The sequence below is a fragment of the Nannospalax galili genome, unplaced genomic scaffold (genome assembly GCF_000622305.1).
Source record: "Nannospalax galili isolate Female #2095 unplaced genomic scaffold, S.galili_v1.0 scaffold891, whole genome shotgun sequence".
Lineage (NCBI taxonomy): Eukaryota > Metazoa > Chordata > Mammalia > Rodentia > Spalacidae > Nannospalax > Nannospalax galili.
The window spans coordinates 894,345-916,170 of record NW_008330576.1 but is presented as its reverse complement, the minus strand read 5'-3'; the positions used below and the strand labels follow the sequence as shown (position 1 = coordinate 916,170).

Sequence of the window (21,826 nt, the reverse complement as noted above, 5' to 3'; positions counted from 1 at the left end):
AGCCTGGGTTAAATTCCCAGTATAAGACCCTTCCTGAAGAAATGCACACACATTTGAAGCTCAACCTGTAAAAGAAATATTTTTTTAGGGCAAGGTCTTTACATAGCCCAAGACCTCAAACTCAAGATCCTCCTGCCTCAGGCTCATGAGTGTTGGAATCACAGATGTGTGCAGGCACACTGAGCAAAAAGACAGCATCTTTTTAAAAATTCTACTTGAGAATTTCATACATGTATTTTGATGATATTCCCTCCCTCTACTCCCCCAATTCCACCCCCCATTTTGCACCCCTTTATAAAAATAGTCCATTGAGCGCAATTTGTGTTGCCCACATACTCATGGGTGTGGGCCAGGCACTGGAGCACAGTTGACCTACCAAGGGCCACATCCTGAAAGAAAACTGACCCTCCTCTCTCAGAAGCCATCAACTGTCAATAGCTCCTCGGTTTGGGGGTGGGGGCTGGGGAACCCCTTCCTGGTCCATGCTAGAATGTTGACTGGCTTGATCTTGTGCAGGCAGCTGCAGCTGCTATGAGTTCATAAGTAGAATGATCCTCTTGCATCCAGAAGACATTATTTTGCTCTGGTCCTCCCAGACCTCTGGCTCTTAGAATCTTTATGCTCCCTCTTCCTAGATGGTCCTTAAGCCTTGGAGGGGGAAGGGAAAAATGTGTGTGTGTGTGGTCTTATTTGTGGCTGAGTATTCCACTGGTACTTATTCTAGGCACTTTGACTAGTTGTGAGTTTCTATCACGGTCCACTCACTGCAAAAAGAAACTTCTCCAATGAGGTATGAGAACTGCACTGATGTACAGGTAGAGAGACATGAATTAAGAGGGTAGTTTGATACTATGTCCATTTATCAAAATAATAGTAGTAGGTTCACCTCAGGGCTTTGAGTTCTTGGCCAGATTTGCAGAACTAGGGATGTTTCTTCCCTTGGAGTGAGCTTTAAGTCCAATCAGAAAGCAATTTATTACCCCTTAACATTATGCCACTCTTGTACCCATGGGCATCTTGCCATGCCAGCCATTATTATCATTCACAGGGTTCACAGCTGAATAAGACTGTTGACCCCCCCCACCCCCAGAAGCATGCATAGCACTTTTCAGTACACTACTGGGCATACACCCAAAGGACTCAATTTCCTACTACAGAGACACATGCTCATCCATGTTCATAGCTGACATGGAAACAACCTAAACGTCCATCAACTGAAGTATGGATAATGAAAATTTGGCACCCATATACAATGGAATTTTATTCAGCTATAAATAAAAATGAAATCATGAAATTTTCGGGTAAGAGGATGGTGAGGTAACCCAGACCCAGAAAGACACATATCATACATTCTCGCTTATATGTGGATCTTAGCATCAGGTCTTTAAGTTGTGTATTTAATTTGGAGTACCTGTGGAATATTGGAAATTACAAAGGGACCATTGGTGGGAAGGGGAAAAAAGATCTTAAGGGAGTGGGAGATAGACCACTTCTTAAAAAATGGTCTTGGACCCTGTGACAAGAAAAAGAACAACAAAAGGAGAACAACAAAACAGCCTAAGAGTAAAGGCACTGTGCAGCTGAGAACAGCTAAGGCGTAAACTAATTTCAACAGAGGGTGTTACTGTCTATAGTAAAGGTAGTTAATGGGATTCTCTATTTGGTCACAATCATGAGGAAAGTCACTAACACAGACTAATGTAAATGTATAGTAAATACAAAGATAAATTTAACTACTTTAATGAAAAACCAACAGGATCGATTTTGAAAAAAAGACAACTTACAGTTGATGGAGAGGACAGAGGATCTTCTGCCTAGAATTCCTCAGTCAGGAACTAAAGCATGGCAGTTTTCCTTAATTTATTATGCTGGAGGTTGTAAACATCAATTTGATAATGTTTAATTATGTACCACTTGCTTCTTTCACCTAAAGCAAGATTTTGGTAGACACTCTAAACTATGTACGGTAAAAAAGTTGTATTGTTTTGTGTTTTCTATAAGGTTTACCTGGGAACTTAGAAAGCGCAGTGTGTACACGGGTAATATTAACTTATTACATTATCTTATGTGTGTAATTTAGACTCCATGTTCTTTTAATGTGATGCTGCACAGCACTCTCTTCTGAGCCAAATAGCTGCCATCTTCATGACTTCAGCTGTGTCTACTTGCTAAAGATCATCACAACTGGGCTTATTGACAGTTGTGTTCCTTCATTAAAAGAGGGGTAAGCAGGGTCATTGAACCCTCACCTGAGCATCCAGCCGCTCTTCTCAGCCAGCTGTATGTAATTCTGCCCTAATTGCAAATAATCTGCATTTGGGAAGGATTATAGTACATAACCTTGGGAAAGCTTGGAAAAGAGGATTTGACCCATGAGGTTATAAAAAGTCAACATACATGTTGGGTAAAGGCTTTCCAGTGCAAGTACTCTCGGGCCCCCCATATATGTCAGTAACTCCTCACTCATATCTGTAAGTAAAAACTGTAAATTCATTGGTTCCCCAGGGTGAACTTTAATGTAATCAAACATTGGTTTGACACCAGAACCTTAGAAAGGGGGTAAACATTGCTTAGTATCCCCAGGAAGAGAATTCTTGCAACAGATGGAAAATTTATTTATGTTATTAAGTCTCATGGTTATTAAGAAAGAAGATGGAAAGTTAAAAGATGTTAGAAAGATATGAGAATGGGGATATTTTATTAAGAAGGATTTATTTATGAAAATTATGATGGCTGTATATTTCCAGAATAGACAGAAAAAATGAGAATGCCAAAGCAAGTGCTGAAGGTCTATGTAGGTTTGTTATAACAAGGATGACACAAAAATAATATATAGTTAATCTTAAAATTTCTAAGGTCATAGCTTAGTCAACTAGTTTAAGGATGTCTAGTCAAGGTTTATCTAAGAATGTTTGTTTTTTTCCCAAGCTTTATCTACATGGCACATGGTAACTAAAAGTACCAGACTGGTGTAACTAACCTTCTTGGGTGTTTAATAGCCATACTTTGAGACCTATATTAATCTGATCAGAGGGACTTAAAGGACAGTTTTTGTTCCTTGCCCTCCAATGTCAAGTAAGTTCCAGGGGGCTATGGAACATCTCTCGAAATGTCCTGTAACTGTTGTGAGTCACCTGTCCTCTTGTCCAGGGAGGCTATGGAGACCCCACAAGATGGACTTGAGCCAGTGTCCAGTCTACAAAGAGGAGGGTCAACACAGAGGAAACATTTCCTCCATGCTTCCAAGTGAAGCTAGTCACAGTCAAGCAGGACCGTTGACTTAGATGGAACTGGTAAAAGAAAAGCCTAAGAAGCCAGGGGCTCCTCCCAAGCCCATGTGACCCCTGAGGACCAGATCCTCAACTGACCTTAAAGTAAATTGGTTTATTTGGGCCAACTGTGTGGTCTTAAACACCCAAAAGGAAAGTATAACCAAAAATTAAAGTGACCAGTATATTTCTTTAAGAGTCCAAAGGATTGCATTTCCCAGACATGAGACTTCACTCCAGGTAAAATGTTAGACAATTATTTCTCAGCAGTGATTTTGTTCTTAACAAGAAAATGCTGCTCAGGTGTAAAGCTTCAAATCTTGGTCTGCAATACTATAGTGCCCACCTACAGATGAGGGAGACAACCCACGACTGTTCTAGCCTGAAAATTAAATGATGGCTAAATTTGTTTACTCTCCCTATAGAGGACATTTAAGAGGGAACTGATCCTAGCCATTCTAACAGCTATCAAATCCTGAGTTCATCACTCTTGAGTCCAGCCTTGGCAGCCAAAAGGAAAATAAAAGAGGAAACCAGTTGATGGATGCTTTTGGAAGCTCTTGTCAAGAAATTCCAATGGACTTTGATTTGAACATTTGAAATTTGCCCTGTTCTGACTTTTTTTCTGGTTCCCTGTCTAGAACTTAACTACTCTTGCCTTTACTTCTCCTCTACATCTCCTGGGCACCAGTCAAGGACTTTCTTTTCTCCCTATAGTTATGGAATTTGGGAGTTTTTTAGATAGACCTTCTGAGGGGGTACCCCAATTGCCTCACCCTACATCCCTGTTCAACATGGAAGAAGCCAGAGCTGTCTGTGTCCTGATTCCCTATCAGCAATTTGAGTAACCCCTTCAGACGGTGGTATGATAAGGAAGTAGGAATTGGCTAGGCAGTTGGGGTAAAAAGACCCCAAAGAAAAGCAGCCAGTTTCTTTCTTGGCTAAAAGTATTTGGGAGCTCTTATCTAATCCCGAAAAGATTTTAGGGTTATCTCTTCAGAGGAGGGGAATGTTAGAGTATGTTAGTCTATCAGTTGGAGGACCACTGTTCCAGTCTCACTGGTCAATTACCTGGTGGTAGGACCACTCCTAGGAAGGCATGTTCACTTTAAGTTATGCTAAATAGATGGGCAGAATACCTGGTGCATTAATGAGGTAGCGAATATTTCCTGCCTGGAACTGGCATAGATCTCTGCAGACCTTCCGGACCAGACCAGCCACAGTCATGTAGGTCCCTGTAAGTCTGTCTGCTTTCCTGAACTCTTCAGGAAGGTGTAATTTCTCCTTTTCTTCTTCATGTCTTTCTTACTAAACATGCTTTAAGGCTTTGGGTTGCCCCTAGCAACTTGTAGTTTGTCACTTTTTCTCTAAAGCTTCCTTCTCCCAGCCATGTGGCTGCGAGTCAGCTGCGTGTCTGACCTCCATGCAGGCTCTAAACCTGCATGGCTTCCACGGCTCTTTCCTTCTTCCCACCATTCACCTCCTCAAGGCAGCTGCCAAGATTACCAGCTCATCTGCCCTGAGGATTTTTAAGATTCTAATGAAATTGCAAAAGCTTCAAACAAACAAACAAACAAACAAAAAGGGTCTTGGAAGTTGTCTAGAGCAATCTTCAAATCATGGAAACTGAATCAAAGAACTTGCTAATCATATTTTTCCATTTATTGGACATTTTCAGTGACAGCAAAAACATGGTCTCCAAAGGCTTCCAAAGTTCTACTGAGAACACAGAACTAAATTAGAATGATAATGAATACAATGGCCATATTTCATTATATTACATAATTTTAATATAAAATGTATTATAGTATTTGTTATAATTACCATTTCAAAGGTATTTTCAAATCAATTCAGCCTGAGTCAGTGTGGGTAAATTTATTTCCAGCTTGACTACTAGCAAGGTTTTCAAGGATAAAACAAGAGGTTCACAGAAGTGAAGGGGCTTGCACTGGGGTTTACCAGGTATAGTACGGCAGGAACATGAATAATCAAAACCCTAATAAGTGTTTAAGGATTTTCCCTTTACTCAAAATCAGAGTTAGTGGTTAGAATTTTATTTCACACCTGTAAACTGTGCAAATCTTTCCCTAAGTAATCTGTAGCCAGACCTAGGCACCCTCCACCAGCTTCTGGGTCCCGTGTTGTCCTGGCACCCCACACTTCTGTGAAGTACTTCCCACCATCACTGAATCCACTGATTTGTGTGATGTCTGTGCCATGTCTGCCTCATTCACTGTACCTTCCAGCACCTAGACACCACCATGAATGGTCTAATGAGATGTTTACCAGCTACTTGCTGAGGAAAATACATAAAAGTCTTGCAGCAGCATTATCTTTTGGTTTAAACACAAGTATCTATATGTCCATTAAGGACTAGAAGGCTAAATACCAAGATTTTCAGTTTGTAATTGCTTCTGTAAAGGAAAAAACAAACAAACAAATCTATGCCTTAAAAATTACTTATAATTATGAAAGGTTAAAAAAAGTATACACCATACAATATAATAAATAGTGATCAAAATTAGAATCGCCAACAATGTAGACAGCACCTGTCTCCAGCTGGGATACTAAGGAAGAGAGCCACCCATGAATATTCCATCAGTGATGCAAAACCTAACAAAGAATCCTCTGACAAACACAAACCCAGGATCGACTGTGATACAAAGTAACTGGTCTACACTTTTCAAAGATGTCACAGTCCAGAAGGACTGAGTGAAGAACTGTCAAGTTAAGAAGCCAAAGACAGGGGACAACTCAATTTGATGTGTAATCCTAGACTGGGCCCTCTGGTGGAAAAAATTTACTATACAGGCCGTCACTGGGACAGAATGAAAGTCATTGGATGATATATTACAATAGCATGTCAACTTCCTGAGTTTGGTCAGTAAACTGTAAAATAAGACAACTTTATTTGTAAGACACACACTGACTACTGCGGCAGTGCTGGAGCGTGATGCACATAGTCACAAAGACTGGCATGCTTCAGTCCACGACAAGCGCATAAGACAGCAAGCCCCTAGTATGGTATCGTCTCCCGATGCTGTGGCTATCTCTGAATAACCAAACTACTCTATGATGCTCATAACAAAGCTGCCTGATGATACATTTCTCACACATCTATTAGACTCTCAAAGTGTTCAGAAGTTGTGTGTGTAGAGGAGGGGGAGAAAACAAATGTGACAAAATACTAAAGATTGGTGAATCTGGGTTAGAGAATGTCAAGAGTTCTTCCTCCTATTCTTGCAACTTTTCTGTGACCATGAAATTATTTCAAAGTTACAAAAAATAAACTAAAAACAATTACCCTAACAAAACCATACACATATATTTCTTACAGTATTTTAATATACCTTCTGGAAATAAGATGATCCTTAGCTTGTCAAGCCAAGTCTCTGTCGGTCTCTCTTAATACACAGACTCTAAAAGTGTGAAGTTGCAAACTACCAGCAAGTTCACATTCCAATTCATGTGAACTACATAAAGGGTAATTTTTAAGGAGCTTCCAAATTGGAAAATTCTTTCTTAAATAAGTTTTCATACAAGGTCAAGTACTTCTGACTTAAGGATGGTTTCATAGTCCTAAGTGATTGTAGGAAGTGCTCTTGTTTCACTGTGGCTGCTTCTAGTCCATTTTCCTGTAGAGCAAGTAAGGCAGCCTGTAAGAGACAAGCAACAGGAGTGGTTAATTTGCTTCATTTTGTTTGTTTGTTTTTTGGTCTTTTTGAGACAGGGTCTCCCTGTAGCCCCACCTGGAACTCACTATGTAGACCAGGCTAGCCTTGAACAGACAGAGATCTGCCTGCCTCTGCCTCCCAAGTGCTGAGATTAAAGGTGTGTGCTACCACTCCTGGCTTAATTTGTTTTATTTTTAAATCAAGAATAACTGAAAATAGTAAATTAGAATGAAAACCCTTGGTCTTACCTCAGAGGATTCGAATAGTCAGGCCATCAAAAATATTAAGCTAAAAATTTAAAGTGAATAAAAATTCATCTTAGACCATAATTTCTCCTACATTCAATCTAGCCTTAAATGGGGGGGGGGGGTGGCAGGGGAGATTAATGTACAGAATAGCATACACATTGAGTCCATATATAATTTTTAAAACCAGAGAAATATTGACCCAGGGTGGGAAAGGGTTTTAGGTAGCACTGCTCATAAAGGGAAAGAACACTTATTTTATGACACAGCACCTCTCCTCGTAGACTTTTATGTGTATGCACGTGTATGTATAAATATGTGCTGAAACTCCAAACATTCACCAACAGACATGTGAAAAATGTTCACAGCAACATAATTCATAATAACAAAAAGGAAAAACTCAGACATTCAAAAACTTAAGAATGGATAAATAAATAAATGTAGACTATAGTCTCGATTATAAAGCAATGGCATTAAGAGTGCACAGGAAACCAAAGATACATTTCAATCAATCCTGCATTCAAAAAGCACTTGGAAAATAATACAACCACATGGTTCCACTTACATAAAGTTCAAAAGCTGGCAAAACTATTCTCCAGTGTTGGGTGTCAGGGAGTGGTTCCCTCATGAGAGGCAGAAGGGGACAGTGGGTGGAAGTGGTCCAAGGAAGATTCTGGAATACTCATAATCTACTTTTTGACATAGTGGTAGTTATCAAAGTATGGTCACTTTACTATATCCTTATGATCTGTGCATTCTTCTGAATTTTATATGTAGTAAAAGCTTCCAGATAAAGAAAAGCCTACAATGGCTTCTTCTGCCTCAAAACAAAACCTGGACACCATAAAGTAGCTTAAAACGACCCAGGAGACCTGGTTTCTGCCACTGATTCATTTCTTCCATTCTCTACTCTAATACTCAACATCATGTTCTCTCTTAGTTCCAATTTTCTGCACCTTTTTTGCTCTCTGCTTAAAATGGTTCCTTTCTCCCTTGGCTGGTTAACTCTCTATCAGCTTTCCATTTCCCTGTGAAAGCTTTATCTGACTCCCATGTCTGGCTGACATCCTTCCTTTGTGTTCTCGAAGCACTCTGAACCCTCAGCTCACAACCTAGGGTGTCTCTGTACCCATTTGTCAATGCCTGCAGGCTCTGCATGGGAAGGGGCCATATCTTGCTTCATTTCAATAGTATTGGTCACATAAAAGCCTTTTAGCAAGTACTCCTAGTGAATGAAGATTTGGGTGCAGAAATGTTTTGAACAGTAATTTACTGACAATTACTTCACTAATTAACTTACTTCTTTGCAAAGGTTTCTAAGATCAGCTCCAGAGAAGAAAGAGGTTTCTGCTGCTAGGTTTTCTAAGGAAACATCAGGACCTATTGGCGTGGTTTTTGTACAGACTTTTAAAATAGAAAGCCTGCCCTGGAATACAATAAAAACCACATATTTACAATCTTAAAACATTTATGTTTGATGTTCATATATTAAACACTGTAAATTTGTATTTTCTATCATATTATAGAGAAAGAAAATATATGTTTGAGAGTCAATCAACTTATGGCAATGGGGAAAACAATACCATGAAAAATTTTATTATTTTTATAATTAATTTTTAAAGCAGCCAACATAAACATTTTTCTTTATGAGGTAACCGTCTCTTTTGGGTACAAATAGTGCTATTAGGACAGTTTTAGAAGCAAACGCATGGTTTATCAGACACAATTTAAAGTATCACAGACATTTACTTTTTAAATCTCTTTAAAACTTGATAAAAATCCAAGATATGAATGAATTTAGCTCAAGAATAAATCAATTGTCTGAGCCCTTCACGACCCACCAGTGGCTCTGGGCATTCATTAAGAGCAAAGGACTTCCTGACTGGACACATCATAATCACCACCGACTCTCCTAAGAGTGAGGGTGCTGACCCACAAAGCCCCTGCTGTCCCTTTAATGCTTCAGGGTCCCTACATTCCAGTGCATAATGAGGACAAGTAGACTCAGCACTGGGTCTGCTGCATTGAAACCACCTTTTGGCACGTTTCCCTAAAAGCAGGGCCAGGTATCCAGCACGTGCAGACAGGAAGACAACTTTATGAAGAGCCACCAAGGAAAGAACTCAGAGACCAGTGTTGAGCAGTGAGAGCAGACACCAAGTCCACCTATACCCAGTCTGGAATCCAATCCAGCCACACTCCTTGGAGCACAGACATCATGACTATGGATGGTGCACTAACGCACTGCCAAGAACGTGCAGAGGCAATGTGTACAGTGATTACCTCTTGGTCTGGAGGGGGGACATAGATAATCTTATCTAATCTTCCAGGCCGTAACAAGGCATCATCTAAGGCATCAGGTCTATTTGTTGCCACCACAACCATGACATTTCGATTAAAAACTTCTTGACACCCTGAAGGAAAACAACACAAAGTAATGTCAATAAACTGCTATTTATTAAGACTCTTTCACACAGTGAAGTTACACACCAGAAGGCCTGTTTGTTTTTGAACAGGAATAAACTTTCCTTAGGACCAGAATGCTTACACCCCCATCCTGACCACCTTCTTAGTATCAACACACTGCACATAAACTCATTAAGCAGAGCTACTCTGTGTGCCTGAAATGTGTGGCTAGTCCTGACAGGCAAATTTCTTCATGTGAGAACTGATGAAAAGGCTTACACCTTAGCAAAGACCACCTGGCCAGTGCCCCTAATGCACTCAAGATACTACTTACAAAGACTAATTGGGAGATGTCTGACTCTGGAAAATCTTGCCTATCATATCCTCAAAGATGGAAATTTACTTTTTATTTTTATTTTCAAAGACAGAACAACCTAAGCTGCAATTATGCACACCCTGGATGAGAAGTAACATTTGTTTCTGTTTCGAGGCAGGGTCTCACATGTCCCAGACTGGCCTGGAGCTCTATACTTACTGCAGGAATGGCCCTGAGCTGATCCCAGCTTCCACTTCCCAAGTGCTGGGGTTATAGGCATGTGCTACCATACCTGGTTTATGTGGTGCAATGGATAAAACTTGGGGCTTCCTGCATGCTAGGCCAGCACTCTACTAGCTGGCCTACACCCCCCAGCCCAAGAGAAGAACATTTAAAAGAAAAGGCAAGGCCCACAATCAAAATCATTTGCTGAGCTGAACAATCAGAGAGGTTCTCCAGTGATTTATCCCTCAGAGCAGCACGTTTTTGAGCAGAGTAACAGGCTGCTACATAGGGAATTCCTGCATTATGAAATTGGGCCATCTCAGGGTCCCTTCTAATTCTAGTGTGGTTTACTTCAACTGAGCTGTTAAGACAAGAAAATGCATTCCCTTCTCCATTAAGTAAAATACATTTCTCATTCTTAGGAAGTACAGAATTCACATACAATTATAAAAATTTTCACTTTTCTTGGCTAAATCACAATTTTTACAAGCCCTATAAAAATGCCACAAATTCAAATGATATTACATAAATCCTTCTCGAAAATAAACTCAGCACAGGAAAAGTAGCCATGTAGGAATTCTATTTAATGCTGGCCTGAATTTTGGTGTATCTGGCTAATAAGTACCTCTTGGATTTTTCCAGCTCCTGGTATTTACCCTGTTGGTTTGATTTACTTCCTCTTCTCTCTATTGTCTTAAGTCCCACACCATCTAATTCATTCAGCAGAACAGAAAGAACCCGCTCCTGAACATCACATCCTGCACTGCAAACTGAGCGAGAGCCCAGGATGGAATCAATTTCATCCAGAAACACAATTGCTGGAGTATTGGCTCTTGCTTGTCGAAATACCTTTGGTCAGGGGGAAAAAAATGTTACACACTATCCACATGATTCTATGTCCTACTTGATTTGACTACTTGCAATTTTTAAAACAGAAAAGTAAAGATTTTAAGTGCTCAAGAACCAGGAATAAAGAAATAAAATAATGGCTAATGATAGGTAGCAGTTAAAAGTTTGTATTCTTAAAAGATATTTAAGGGGCTGAAGTGATAGCTAATGGTTAACAGTACTGGCTGCCCTTACCATTGCACCACCTCTCCAGTCCCCGCCCCGCCGCTTTTAAAGAACCCCCAACTCAGGAGACCTGCCTCACACCCAGCAACCAAGTTAATTTTAAAAATCAAGATAAAGGGACTAGAGAGATGACTCAGTGGTTAAGTGCACATAGAGCTCTTACAAGGCCCCAAGCTTGGTTCCCAGCACCCACTTCAGGCAGTTTATAACTGCCTGTAACTCTAGCTCCAGGGATCCAATGCTCTCTTGTGGATTCTGAAGGGACCTACACTCACATGCACATACCTACACACATTAAAAAAAAAAAAAAAATCACAGTAAAACTGTAGATAGATAAAAACAGAGAAGAAATTGAACAAAGGTAGAGGGATTACAGGGGGCTCTTATTTAAACTTAAGCATGTATAACTTTTATAATTGGGAAAAGTCAATCAATACTTTTGAAAATAAGGTTTATCTATGAGACATGAACTAAAAGTCAAAAGTAAACTTAAATATACTGGAGAGAAACAAACCTGAGACAAGGCTTTTTCTGAATCTCCAACAAAAGGTGAAAAGAGGTCAGCTCCGCTCACTGAGACAAAAGAGCAATGGCAGCTTGTGGCCAGGGCTCTAACCAGGCTGGTTTTGGCACATCCAGGGGGGCCATAGAGGAGAAGGCCCTTTGGTTGTGTCAGGCCCATCCTAACAAATTCTTGAGGGAACTTCAGAGGCCACTCAACACACTGTAAACAGACGAAGAGGAACAGAATTGTTTAACAGTCACATCCTAAATCCCTCCTCACTCAGCACTTCCCAGCTTTATGAAATGTGCACACCAGCCAAGGATCTCAGAACCTAGGTCACACTGCACTCCTCCCTGCTTAACGCTTTTTAGTGACTTCCCATCAAAACTACCATAGCATCCCAATCAAAACTCCTTTCTTAACACTGCTTCCAAGGCCTGACAGATCCAGTTCTCCAATACATGGCTTGTTCACACCCTAGGGCCTTTTTTTTCACCCTACCCTGTGCCTGAACATCTGTGTGGCTATTCTTTATCTCCCACACCTCAGCTCAAACGTACCACCTTAAAGACTTCCCTAACCACCCCAAAGTAGAACTTCCTTTCCTAGCCACCGTCTGTGCTTCTGTCTAGTGTTTACTCAGAGCATTTGTAAAATCACTACTGTTCTTTCCAAATCTTGGGTTTGTCATTCTGCTCTTGCAACAGTGTCAGCAAAAGCCAGGGCTAAATCCTTAGAACACACAATGACACCTGCCAAAAGCAGGCACTCAGTAAATGTTAACTGACCCCCGAAGACCTCGCTACCTCTAAGGTAAATGGTTTTACCATCATTTTATAGCTATAGAAACTTGGGCTTAGAAACTTTAGGAGTGAAGTTGCTCAGCTTACTGAACCAAAAGTGACCTCAAGCAAGGAGAAAGGAAGTGTAAGATCTTTGCATAGAGGGAAATAGCCAGGCCTGAAAAGGGCACCAAGAAGAACACTACAAAGAGAGATGCATGAAGCCATGGAACTGACTCCCCCAGCAGCGAACAGGAACCCTGACTGCAGTTAGGTGGAGGATGAGGCGGAGCATAAGACACCCGGAAAGTTTCAGGCAGCACTGCAGAAATATGTGGATGCTCTGGAAGGAAAGGAAACTGAAGGTGAAGAGACCAATTAGACGTCTCTTGTAATGAGCCATGCTACAAAAATCATAAGGCTGGATCTGCCACAGGCAATGAAGATGGCAAGGCTGGAATTGATAACGAAATATAAAAGAGAATTGCATTTTACATAGGGACTAAGTTCTGGCCCTGTGCATTACAATATGGCTTCTGACACTGGTGATGGCTGGCTGGCTGCATTCACCAAGGCAGCGATCTAAGTGTGGAGGTGGAGGTGATTAGCTGGACCTTAGATACAGTGATGATACAGTGATGACCCTGTGGTTATCTAGTAGGCAGGCAGCTAAGTAGTCCTGATTAACCTGAAGAAAAGTCTACTCAAGATATATACAGATTTCCAAGTCAAGAGTGGTCTATATAGCGAGTTCCAGGCCAGCTGGGGCTACAGGGAAACCCTGCTCAAACAAACAAGACAGTCTTAGACACTGTGCTCATAAACTTAGACTGCAAAAAGAGGGTGTCCACGAGCCTCCTGGAGCACCATTTAAGGGAAAAGAGTGCTCAGAGAGGCAGGAAAGCTTCACAACTAAGCCAACAAGGAGTATCAAAGGAAAGCATGGCTAACCTCTCTCAGATTAAATGAGACAAACCCATGAAAAGACCCTGGTTTCAATCCCCAGCACTGAGGGAAGATAGTATTCACACAGAACCTACACACATCCTATATATATTTCAAATTTTCTCTAGATTCTTTTACTACCTAGGTAATGTAAATAGTTTGTACATAGTTGGCACACGGTACTGTTTAGGGAATCAGAAGAAAAATGTCTGGATCTGTTCAATTCAATAGTTGGCTGAATCCACTGATGCAGAACCTGTGGACACAGAGGTCAAATGTGCTCACGATCTGCTCTCACCCTGCGGTGACACCAAGGAATGGGGCAGAGCCTGCATGGCTCAGTGATTTACTCTCTCTCTTTGCTGACCTCTGCTCTGTATTATAATAAACTCTTTAAAGCAAAAATAAAAAAGAGGGTTAGGAATGGGGAAACACGAAAACTGGCTTTGATGTATGTCTATAGAAGTCTAGCTCAATAAGACCGTTAGGTAAAACGGTAGGAGCAGTTTCAGTGCAGGGTTTACTCTAACTGCTCAGAATGTCCCCCTGTAGCAGTCTACCTGCCTACATTGACTAGAACTGTTACCTGTTTCAACTTCAGTTTTACATCTTCAAGTCCACCTATCTGCTCCCAGCCAACAGGCTTGATGTCCGTCAGTCCAATGATACCTCGAAATGATGAAGGCTGAATCTTTTTAAAAGCTTCAAGAAAGTGTGTTTCATCAATCATCGGACTGTCTTGGTTCTGAAGAATGACATCCCCAAAAGAAAAATCAAACCAAAAATTAGGTAAGCTCTTTTTGTAGTATACAAGCACAAAGCCTTTTAAAAATCTTTTATAAATTATCATTAAAAAATTATACATAGGGCAAAAAAATTGATTATCTCCCCACCAGTTCCTAATAGCATCTACACCAAAGGATCCCAACAGCTCCCATGTATTTTTCTAGCATGTTTTATGATAATAAACATACATATCCTTATGAATAGATAAGCAAATTTAACCATATTATTCATATTGTGTCACTTATCTTAGAAATCTTTTCATGTCAACTAAGATAATTCTATGTCACTCTTTTTGGACAAGAGTATAATACACCATGATATACATATATAATAAGGTTTTTGTTCTTTGCTTTTTCGAGACAGGGTCTCCCTGTAGCTCAGCTGGCCTGGAACTTGCTGTGTAGACCAGGCTGGCCTTGATCTCACAGAGATCCGCCTGTCTCTTGTTTCCCAAGTGCTGGGATCAAAGGTATGCCTGGCTGGATGTACCGTAATTTAACTATTTCCTCTGATAAACATTAGGTCATCAACCATCTTGTTATAAAAACAAAGCTGTAACTGAAAATCCCAATGTTCAAGTACATGATAATTTCCTCAAAGTGGAATTATAGAGTTCGAGTATACACGATTTTAATTTTGACAGCTACAGCTATTACCAAACTGTCCTCAGAGAAAGCCACAGTAATTTCTTCCCCTCCAATAATATGAAGCTCTTGTTCCTCACACTAAGGCTCCAATAAACTTTTAGGATTATGATAATGTGACAGGAAGATTTGGCATTCAACACTGTGTTTATTAAAATTCCTCAATTCAGAGTGAAATGGAAAAAATAATGGAATCACGGTCACCTTTTTTTTTTTTTTTTCCAACTTTTAGTACAAGCTATTCTGGCTATGAACAGGAGTGTTTGATGAGGAGAGGACACTGTCACGTTTCACAGCATCTCTTCAAAGATTTCTTATCAGTGGCAAATGAGAAAATAGCTCCACAGGAAGAAACTGGACACCACTGTAACTGGTTGTTCAGTTAGTATCACCAGGAGCCAATGGATACCTTGTGCCACCACATATAGGAATGTTAAGGACACAATACTGATTACTGCATCCCAAGAGGGATGCAGACCTGGAACCCGACTATTCCGTAAGAATACTAACCTGCATCACTTATGCCAAAACCAAAACTGACTAAAAACAAAAACCCCAGTTTTCAAACGGCTCCCATAAAAAACAAAACAAAACATAATTATGTATACACAGAAGGAAGGGCAAGAAAGTTAAGAGCTTGCTTACATTTTAAATGATTTGAAAATAAAGAGTTTAAACAAAAAGGGAGTAATTTTCAAAGAAGCTGAGTAACTTTTCATGTTTACTGACACTCATTTTATTGTCAAGCGCCCACTCGTATCTTTTCTTGGGTTGTTGGTTTTGCCTTGCTGATGTGAATACTGTTTTAGATTACTGGTCTTTCTATAGGAAGGAAATTGGGCTAAATGTGTCTTGCCTAGTTTTAGGTCTGATTATTTATATCCTTCTCCAAATGTCCAAATTAGCAAATCATGTCCTCTCTAGCTGTTAAGACAGTTTTCTCTATAACATTAGATTTTTATTTTACAATTTTCTTGAAGCAATTTTTGGCTCAGCAGTTAAGAGCATTTGCTGCCCTTGCAGAGGACCTGGACTCAATTCCCAGTATCCACACAGCAGCTCACAACTGTCTATAACTCTAGTTCCTGGGGATTCCACACCCTCTTCTGGATTCTGTGGGCACCAAGAACACACATGGTGCACATACAGACATATAGGTAAAACACTCAGATACATAAACTAAGCACTGAGTTGTCCACAAATTCCCATTTTTCAACTACTTATCCCATTTATACAAGATCATGAAAGTGGATACATATGGTAGAGCTGTTCTGAGTAGTATTATCCAAAATATTAACAATTGCAATTTCTAAGGTGATGTCTTAAGCAAAGTTTGTACTTTTCTATTCTGCTTAATTTTGGTCATTGCTCAATGATAGGGACACACTCTGACAAATGTATCATTAGGTGATTTTTGTCACTGCTCTGTATTGGCTGTTTTGATGAAAAGACTGCAGCACATAACTATAGTAGCTTTTTTACCTTCCCAGATGTCTCTGGCCCTTCTTGCTTCCACTTCCCCTGGGTTGTTTCTGAACTCAGCCGTCACCTGTGGTAACTAGACTTAGGGAGGTCCCTCCTGAAGTAGCAGTGAGCTGACTGGTCCACCTAAGCCAGAGACACTTCAGATCAAACCTGGAACTTCAAAGCAGAGGGAATCCTAAATGTGTTTCCCTTCCCATCTCTTGAACTCTCATCCTTTCCCACAAAGGACCTATATTCTCACACCTTTACACATGGGCCCATTAAAACCTCAAGCAGTAGCTGGGTGTGGTGGCACATGCCTTTAATCCCAGCACTCAGGAGGCAGAGGCAGGCGGATCTCTGTGAGCTCAAGGCCAGCCTGGTCTACATAGTGAGTTCCAGGACAGCTGGGGCTACAGGGAGACCCTGTCTCAAAAAGACCGAAAAAAAAAAAAAAAAAAGAACCTGAAGCAGTATTGGTACCAAATTTGATGATGATCCTTATTAGGATGAAAAGTTGAAAAATCATCCTTTTATAGCTTAAGTCAAAAGAACAATTTTGATGCTGTAACTTAAGGTGAAATGTTACAGAATCCTCAGTTGCTAAAATTAATCTTTTGCTGATGAGGTTTAGGGACTTGGAATTATTATATACAAAATGACTTGGTTTTCAAATCAATAGTGTTGAAAAATATATTTAAGGCAATATCTTAAATAGTTTTAAATTGATCATGAATTAAGATATGAATGCCAAAGACAATCTTTAACCCAACTGTTTCTTGGGTTAGAAAAGCTTATTTTTCCCATAGATATTTATTAATAATAAGGGAAAAACAGTATCTTGACAATGAAGAAAACTTACGGACATCATCTTGTCCTCGAAATCAAAGTTAACTTCTATAGGCCAGAATGCTGCATAATGTGATGAGAAAAATAGACTGTTTCGTTATTATTGCCCAAAATGAAGTAAGCCATGAGGAAGCATCAGCCAAAATCAACTGACGTCTACAGGACTGATGACTTGAACTCTAATAAAAGCTCTTAAAAAGGGACAGAACAAAGACTGAAGATAGTTCTAGATTAAGATCTACTAGGTAAAAGTATCACCAGTGGCTAAAATTCTTGTCAGCAATTACACTTGCATTTCCCAAAGGTAAAGGGCATCATGGCTACACGTAGTCTCCAATGATTCAGAAACATACATATATGTAAAGTCAAATATATAAAGAATGACCAAGTCAGTGTGGTGGGACATTACTCAGAATCTGGATGAAGGGTATACAGAAAGTTTTCTACTTTTTTCTAACTTTTGTATAAGTAGCTGCTTTAAAAATTTCAAAATTCAAATCTGCCTGATTCTTCTGGGGCTGCAGTGCCTTCCTGGCTGCTTTGGGCTTTAGCACTAGGGAGTTACTGTGGCAATGAGGAACATTCACTACGTAGGCCTACCTGGCTCAGTCCTTTATCCCCATCTTCAAACATATTATTTATATGGAATTGAGAGTAAATATGTACATGAAGCAGCTATGGAGGCTACCAACCATTCCAAGATAATATACTTACCATTTACTCTTACCCCCAAATTGCCACTTTAATAAAGAAGATGAACATAGGCAGTCACAAATCAGTATTTCTTACCTTCTCACTATGAAGAAGAGCACACATGGCTGCCTCCCTACAGAGTGCTGTCAGGTCAGCGCCAACATAGCCAACTGTCATTTCTGCAAGGAGACCCAAATCAACATGATCGGAGATGGGCATCTTTGAGGTAATCACTCGAAGAATTGCCTCTCTTTGTTTAAGTGTGGGAGTTCCAATGACCACCTACAGGGAAAGCAAAAGCAGAATGAAAGCATACAACTTAAAATCTTTATGATAGATGACATAAGGAAGAAAGCCACTTAAACCCTGAAAAGATCAAGCTAAAAATGTGTGATTATCACTTCTTAAAATCCTGCCATGAAATTCAAGCATTAATCACTAACTTCAAACTATTCCTTAGAAATTAAACCATAAATTTAGGACCGAAGCTTGTAAGGCAAGGCAGCATTGAATAGTCAACGTTCTTGACAATTCAGGAAGCAACTGTGGGCTAAGTGTCCTGACAAGGGATGAATAAAACGGAAGAGTTAATGCCTATTTTCTACTTCTTTCCTGCTTCCTCCATTTTTATTTCAACATACATTTGGGGGCAATCCTACTTTCCGTTCCCATTCCAAAGCTATTACAGTTTAATACGTTTGTTATCCTCAAGAATTAACATTACTGATCTTGATCATTCATCTTCATGACCTGCGCAACAAGACGAACCCCTAATGCCTATCCTGTTTCTGATTAGACTCTACGTGACTATCAGGCACAGATGCGCTACGAACAGCCCCAATCCGGCCTCATCCAAGGAGGAGAGATACCAGGGTTTAACCCGCCGGGGCTAGTCACCTCTCGGTCAAATCTCCCGGGCCTGCGCAGCGCTGGGTCTAAGTCATCGGGCCGGTTGGTGGCTCCCACGACCACAACCTCCCGGTCGCCGTGGATGCCGTCCAGCAGCGTCAACACCTGTGCCACCGCGCGGCTCTCCGGGGCTCGCTGTGCGCCGCCCCTCCGGGGACACAAGGCGTCCACCTCGTCCAGGAAGAGCAGGCTGGGCCCTCGGCGGGCCAGCTCCCGCGCGCGCTGGAAGACCCGCCGCACGTTCTCCTCCGTCTCCCCGGGCCGTGCGCCCTGCAGCGCCGGGGCGCTTACCGCCAGCAACTCGGCGCCAGCCTCCCGAGCCACGGCCCGCACCAGCTGCGTCTTACCCACTCCCGGGGGCCCCGCCAGCAGCACCCCGCCGGGCACCGCCAGCCCTAGCGCTGCTAGGGCGCGCGGGTAGCGCAGCGGCAGGCAGAGCAGCTCCCGCAGCTCGTCGGCCACCTCCGAAAGGCCGCCCAGTGGCAGCTCCACCGGCGGCTCGGCGAGCGCCGGCGGCTCGGCGCTAAGGGCGATGACCGTCTGCGGTGTGACCAGCCCGGCCGGGTGAGGGTCCGGCGTGCCGCCGACCACGTGCAGCGCGGACACCGGGCCCGGAGAGCCGGGCGGAGTGGCCAGCACGTGGCCCCGGGAGACCGGCCGGTTGCGCAGCAACTCCTGCGCGGCCTCCAGCACCGCGACCGGACTCTGGGCTCCCGCCTGCGGCCGCAGCACCGGCCACACCGTCAGGCGCCGCAGGGGCGGGCAAGGCACCGGTTGCAGGCTGCTCAGGCGCAGGCTCCCCGCGGCCCCCGACGCCGCGGCCCTGGGGCTCGCGCACTGCGCGTCCAGCTGCACGAAGCCGTCCGCGCCGTCCCGCCGCGGCCAGGCAGTGCACAGGCAGCAGCCGCCTCCCGGCAGCGCGATCGTCAGCGCCGAGCCCAGGTGCGCGCCCAGGCTGCGGAGGGCGGCCGGACCCAGGCGGCAGCGCTGGGTGCCCCGGTCTTTGGGCTCTGCGGGCAGCAGCTTCAGGAGCGGCCCGTCGGGGAAAGGCCCCGAGTCCGGGGCCATGTCCCAACAGAACCTCGCCGCGGAAGCCGGCAATTCCACCCGGACACGGAGGGACTGAACGCTCGGTTCTCTATCCGGAAGCAGGTGGTGCGCAAGCGCTGCGGTGACTGAAGGTCGAAACGGCCAATGGGAAAGTGAGACTGCGCGCCTGCCCTCCCTAGACTTTGGGTTCGGTTTCCTGATACGAGTTGCCCATCCTTGGGGCTTTAAGCAGACCTTCTGTACTGGAGTCTGAGGGACATCATAACACACTGGAGGAGACGGTCTAAATAGGAGTCTGGGGGGCATCATAACACTGGAAGAAATGGTCTAGACAGAGTCTGGGGGACATCATAACACACTGGAGGAGATGGTCTAGACAGGAGTTCGAGGGACATCATCTCTCCTTCACTAGACTTTTAGGTTTATACTCTGGCACTCACCAGCCCTGCATGCTTTTTCCTGGTCTTCAAACTGGAGCATCAACACATACCCTTTAGATTAACATTTAGACCATTTTCTGAAGAAGCACTGGCTATCACCCATGGGCACAGTATTTTAGAGATCTAAATGCTAATGTCGTCAGTGACTTGTAGTTGAGATTACAGACATGACACTTTCTACAACCAGTGGTGTAGCCCACTGGGGGAAGCCTAAGCTGCTTTCTATAGAAAAACATCAACACAACTGGGTGTGGCACCAAAAAATCCCTTTGAGAGGGGAAAAAAAGGAAAACTAGACTGATACACATGTAACACATCAATACATTTGTTCTGATTTTACTTTGAATATTTTTTAGCAACAGCTTAACCACTACATCTTCTGTTCATAGGACGAGTGCTTACTGTCTATTAAGTCCTGTACTTGTACAGAGGCAATATCTGTCAACATAAGACTACTACTGCCCACTGTTTTTCCACCTTTCTACTTTCCTCTTCCTTTTTCATATGGAGTTCCACTTTCCTATTTATCAGGAAGTTAATTTCCTATCTCTTTTTGAAAGAGAAGTACAGATATTTGGAGGCAAGAAAATGTGCCTTCTTTTTGAGGCTCCTCAAATCTTCCTACCTTTGTTTTTCCCCACCTTCACTACAGCCCAAATTCCCAAGACAACCATTGATACTGCAGATAGTGTCCTGTTGGGAGGTTGTTGTTATAACCCCAGATTGTATAGGAATATGTTGTCAACAGAGGGTAATGTGGGATCTGGGATCTACGGACCAATGCCAATTCCTGGTCTCATTCTGTTCAAACTTAATGGCATACAGTATAATGGACTTCTACCTTCACTACAGCCCAAATTCCCAAGACAACCATTGATACTGCAGATAGTGTCCTGTTGGGAGGTTGTTGTTATAACCCCAGATTGTATAGGAATATGTTGTCAACAGAGGGTAATGTGGGATCTGGGATCTACGGACCAATGCCAATTCCTGGTCTCATTCTGTTCAAACTTAATGGCATACAGTATAATGGACTTCTAGACAGACAGACAGACAGAAGACACACACACACACACACACACACACACACACACACACATACATACAGGAATTTAATTGATCACCACTATACTTTCCCAGCTCCAATGCTGGAAACACTTAAAAGGCACCAGAAATATATAGCATTAGGATGTCCTAAAATGGCCTGCACATTCCTATTTTCTTCTCTCAATCATGTTAGTGCCTGGTCTCTTTGTCTCTAGACTTCTCAATAACAGTTTGCATTTTTCTGAAGTAAAAAGACTTTAGAGAAAAACCTGGCTACTGAATATGTAAATAAAATACCTGTGAGGTAATTCAATCATGATGCCTTTACCTTGTGAAATTTATTCTAGTTCCGTAGAGCTCTGAGGGTCTAAAAATCAGAAAGAAGGGGCTGGCTCAGCAGCTAAGTAGTCTGACCTTGTGGGACCCAGTGCCAGGAAATACTCACTCTACTTTCCACCTCAAAGGGCACGTCCTTGCCTTAGGTTATAGATGTCCTGTTCCTC

General features: G+C 42.2%; 1 protein-coding gene across 3 annotated transcripts; it reads right to left on the bottom strand.

Annotated features, from left to right (window-relative positions):
- Window positions 1-4,906: 4,906 nt before the first annotated feature.
- Spata5l1 (spermatogenesis associated 5 like 1) lies at window positions 4,907-21,544 on the bottom strand. 3 transcript variants are annotated; one of them, XM_008849247.3, is made up of 9 exons: window positions 21,118-21,544; window positions 18,775-20,917; window positions 17,974-18,159; window positions 14,028-14,186; window positions 11,724-11,933; window positions 10,792-10,984; window positions 9,472-9,602; window positions 8,489-8,614; window positions 4,907-6,925 (listed from the first exon to the last, which is right to left on the bottom strand). In XM_008849247.3, the coding sequence occupies exons 2-9, from the start codon at window positions 20,143-20,145 to the stop codon at window positions 6,761-6,763; spliced, it is 2,541 nt and encodes an 846-aa protein (XP_008847469.2). In that variant the 5' UTR covers window positions 20,146-20,917; window positions 21,118-21,544; the 3' UTR covers window positions 4,907-6,760. The 3 variants fall into 3 exon arrangements, 2 of the variants coding, with proteins under 2 accessions (XP_008847469.2, XP_029410038.1); XM_029554178.1 differs by lacking the exon at window positions 21,118-21,544 and adding an exon at window positions 7,192-7,231 and having other exon boundaries at window positions 6,799-6,925; window positions 18,775-21,109; XR_003846464.1 differs by lacking the exons at window positions 4,907-6,925; window positions 21,118-21,544 and having other exon boundaries at window positions 8,492-8,614; window positions 10,761-10,984; window positions 18,775-21,109.
- Between the last annotated feature and the right edge of the window lie 282 nt (window positions 21,545-21,826).

Excerpts from the sequence above, each read along its gene's own strand:
- Spata5l1 (XM_008849247.3), bottom strand. The coding sequence starts at position 20,145 with ATGATGCCCCCCAGACTCCTATTTAGACCGTCTCCTCCAGTGTGTTAT. Across the intron at positions 18,160-18,774 it reads CCGGGAGATTTGACCGAGAG|GTGGTCATTGGAACTCCCAC; the intron begins GTGACTAGCCCC and ends CTTTCCCTGTAG. Across the intron at positions 10,985-11,723 it reads CAGAAAAAGCCTTGTCTCAG|GTATTTCGACAAGCAAGAGC; the intron begins GTTTGTTTCTCT and ends CCCTGACCAAAG.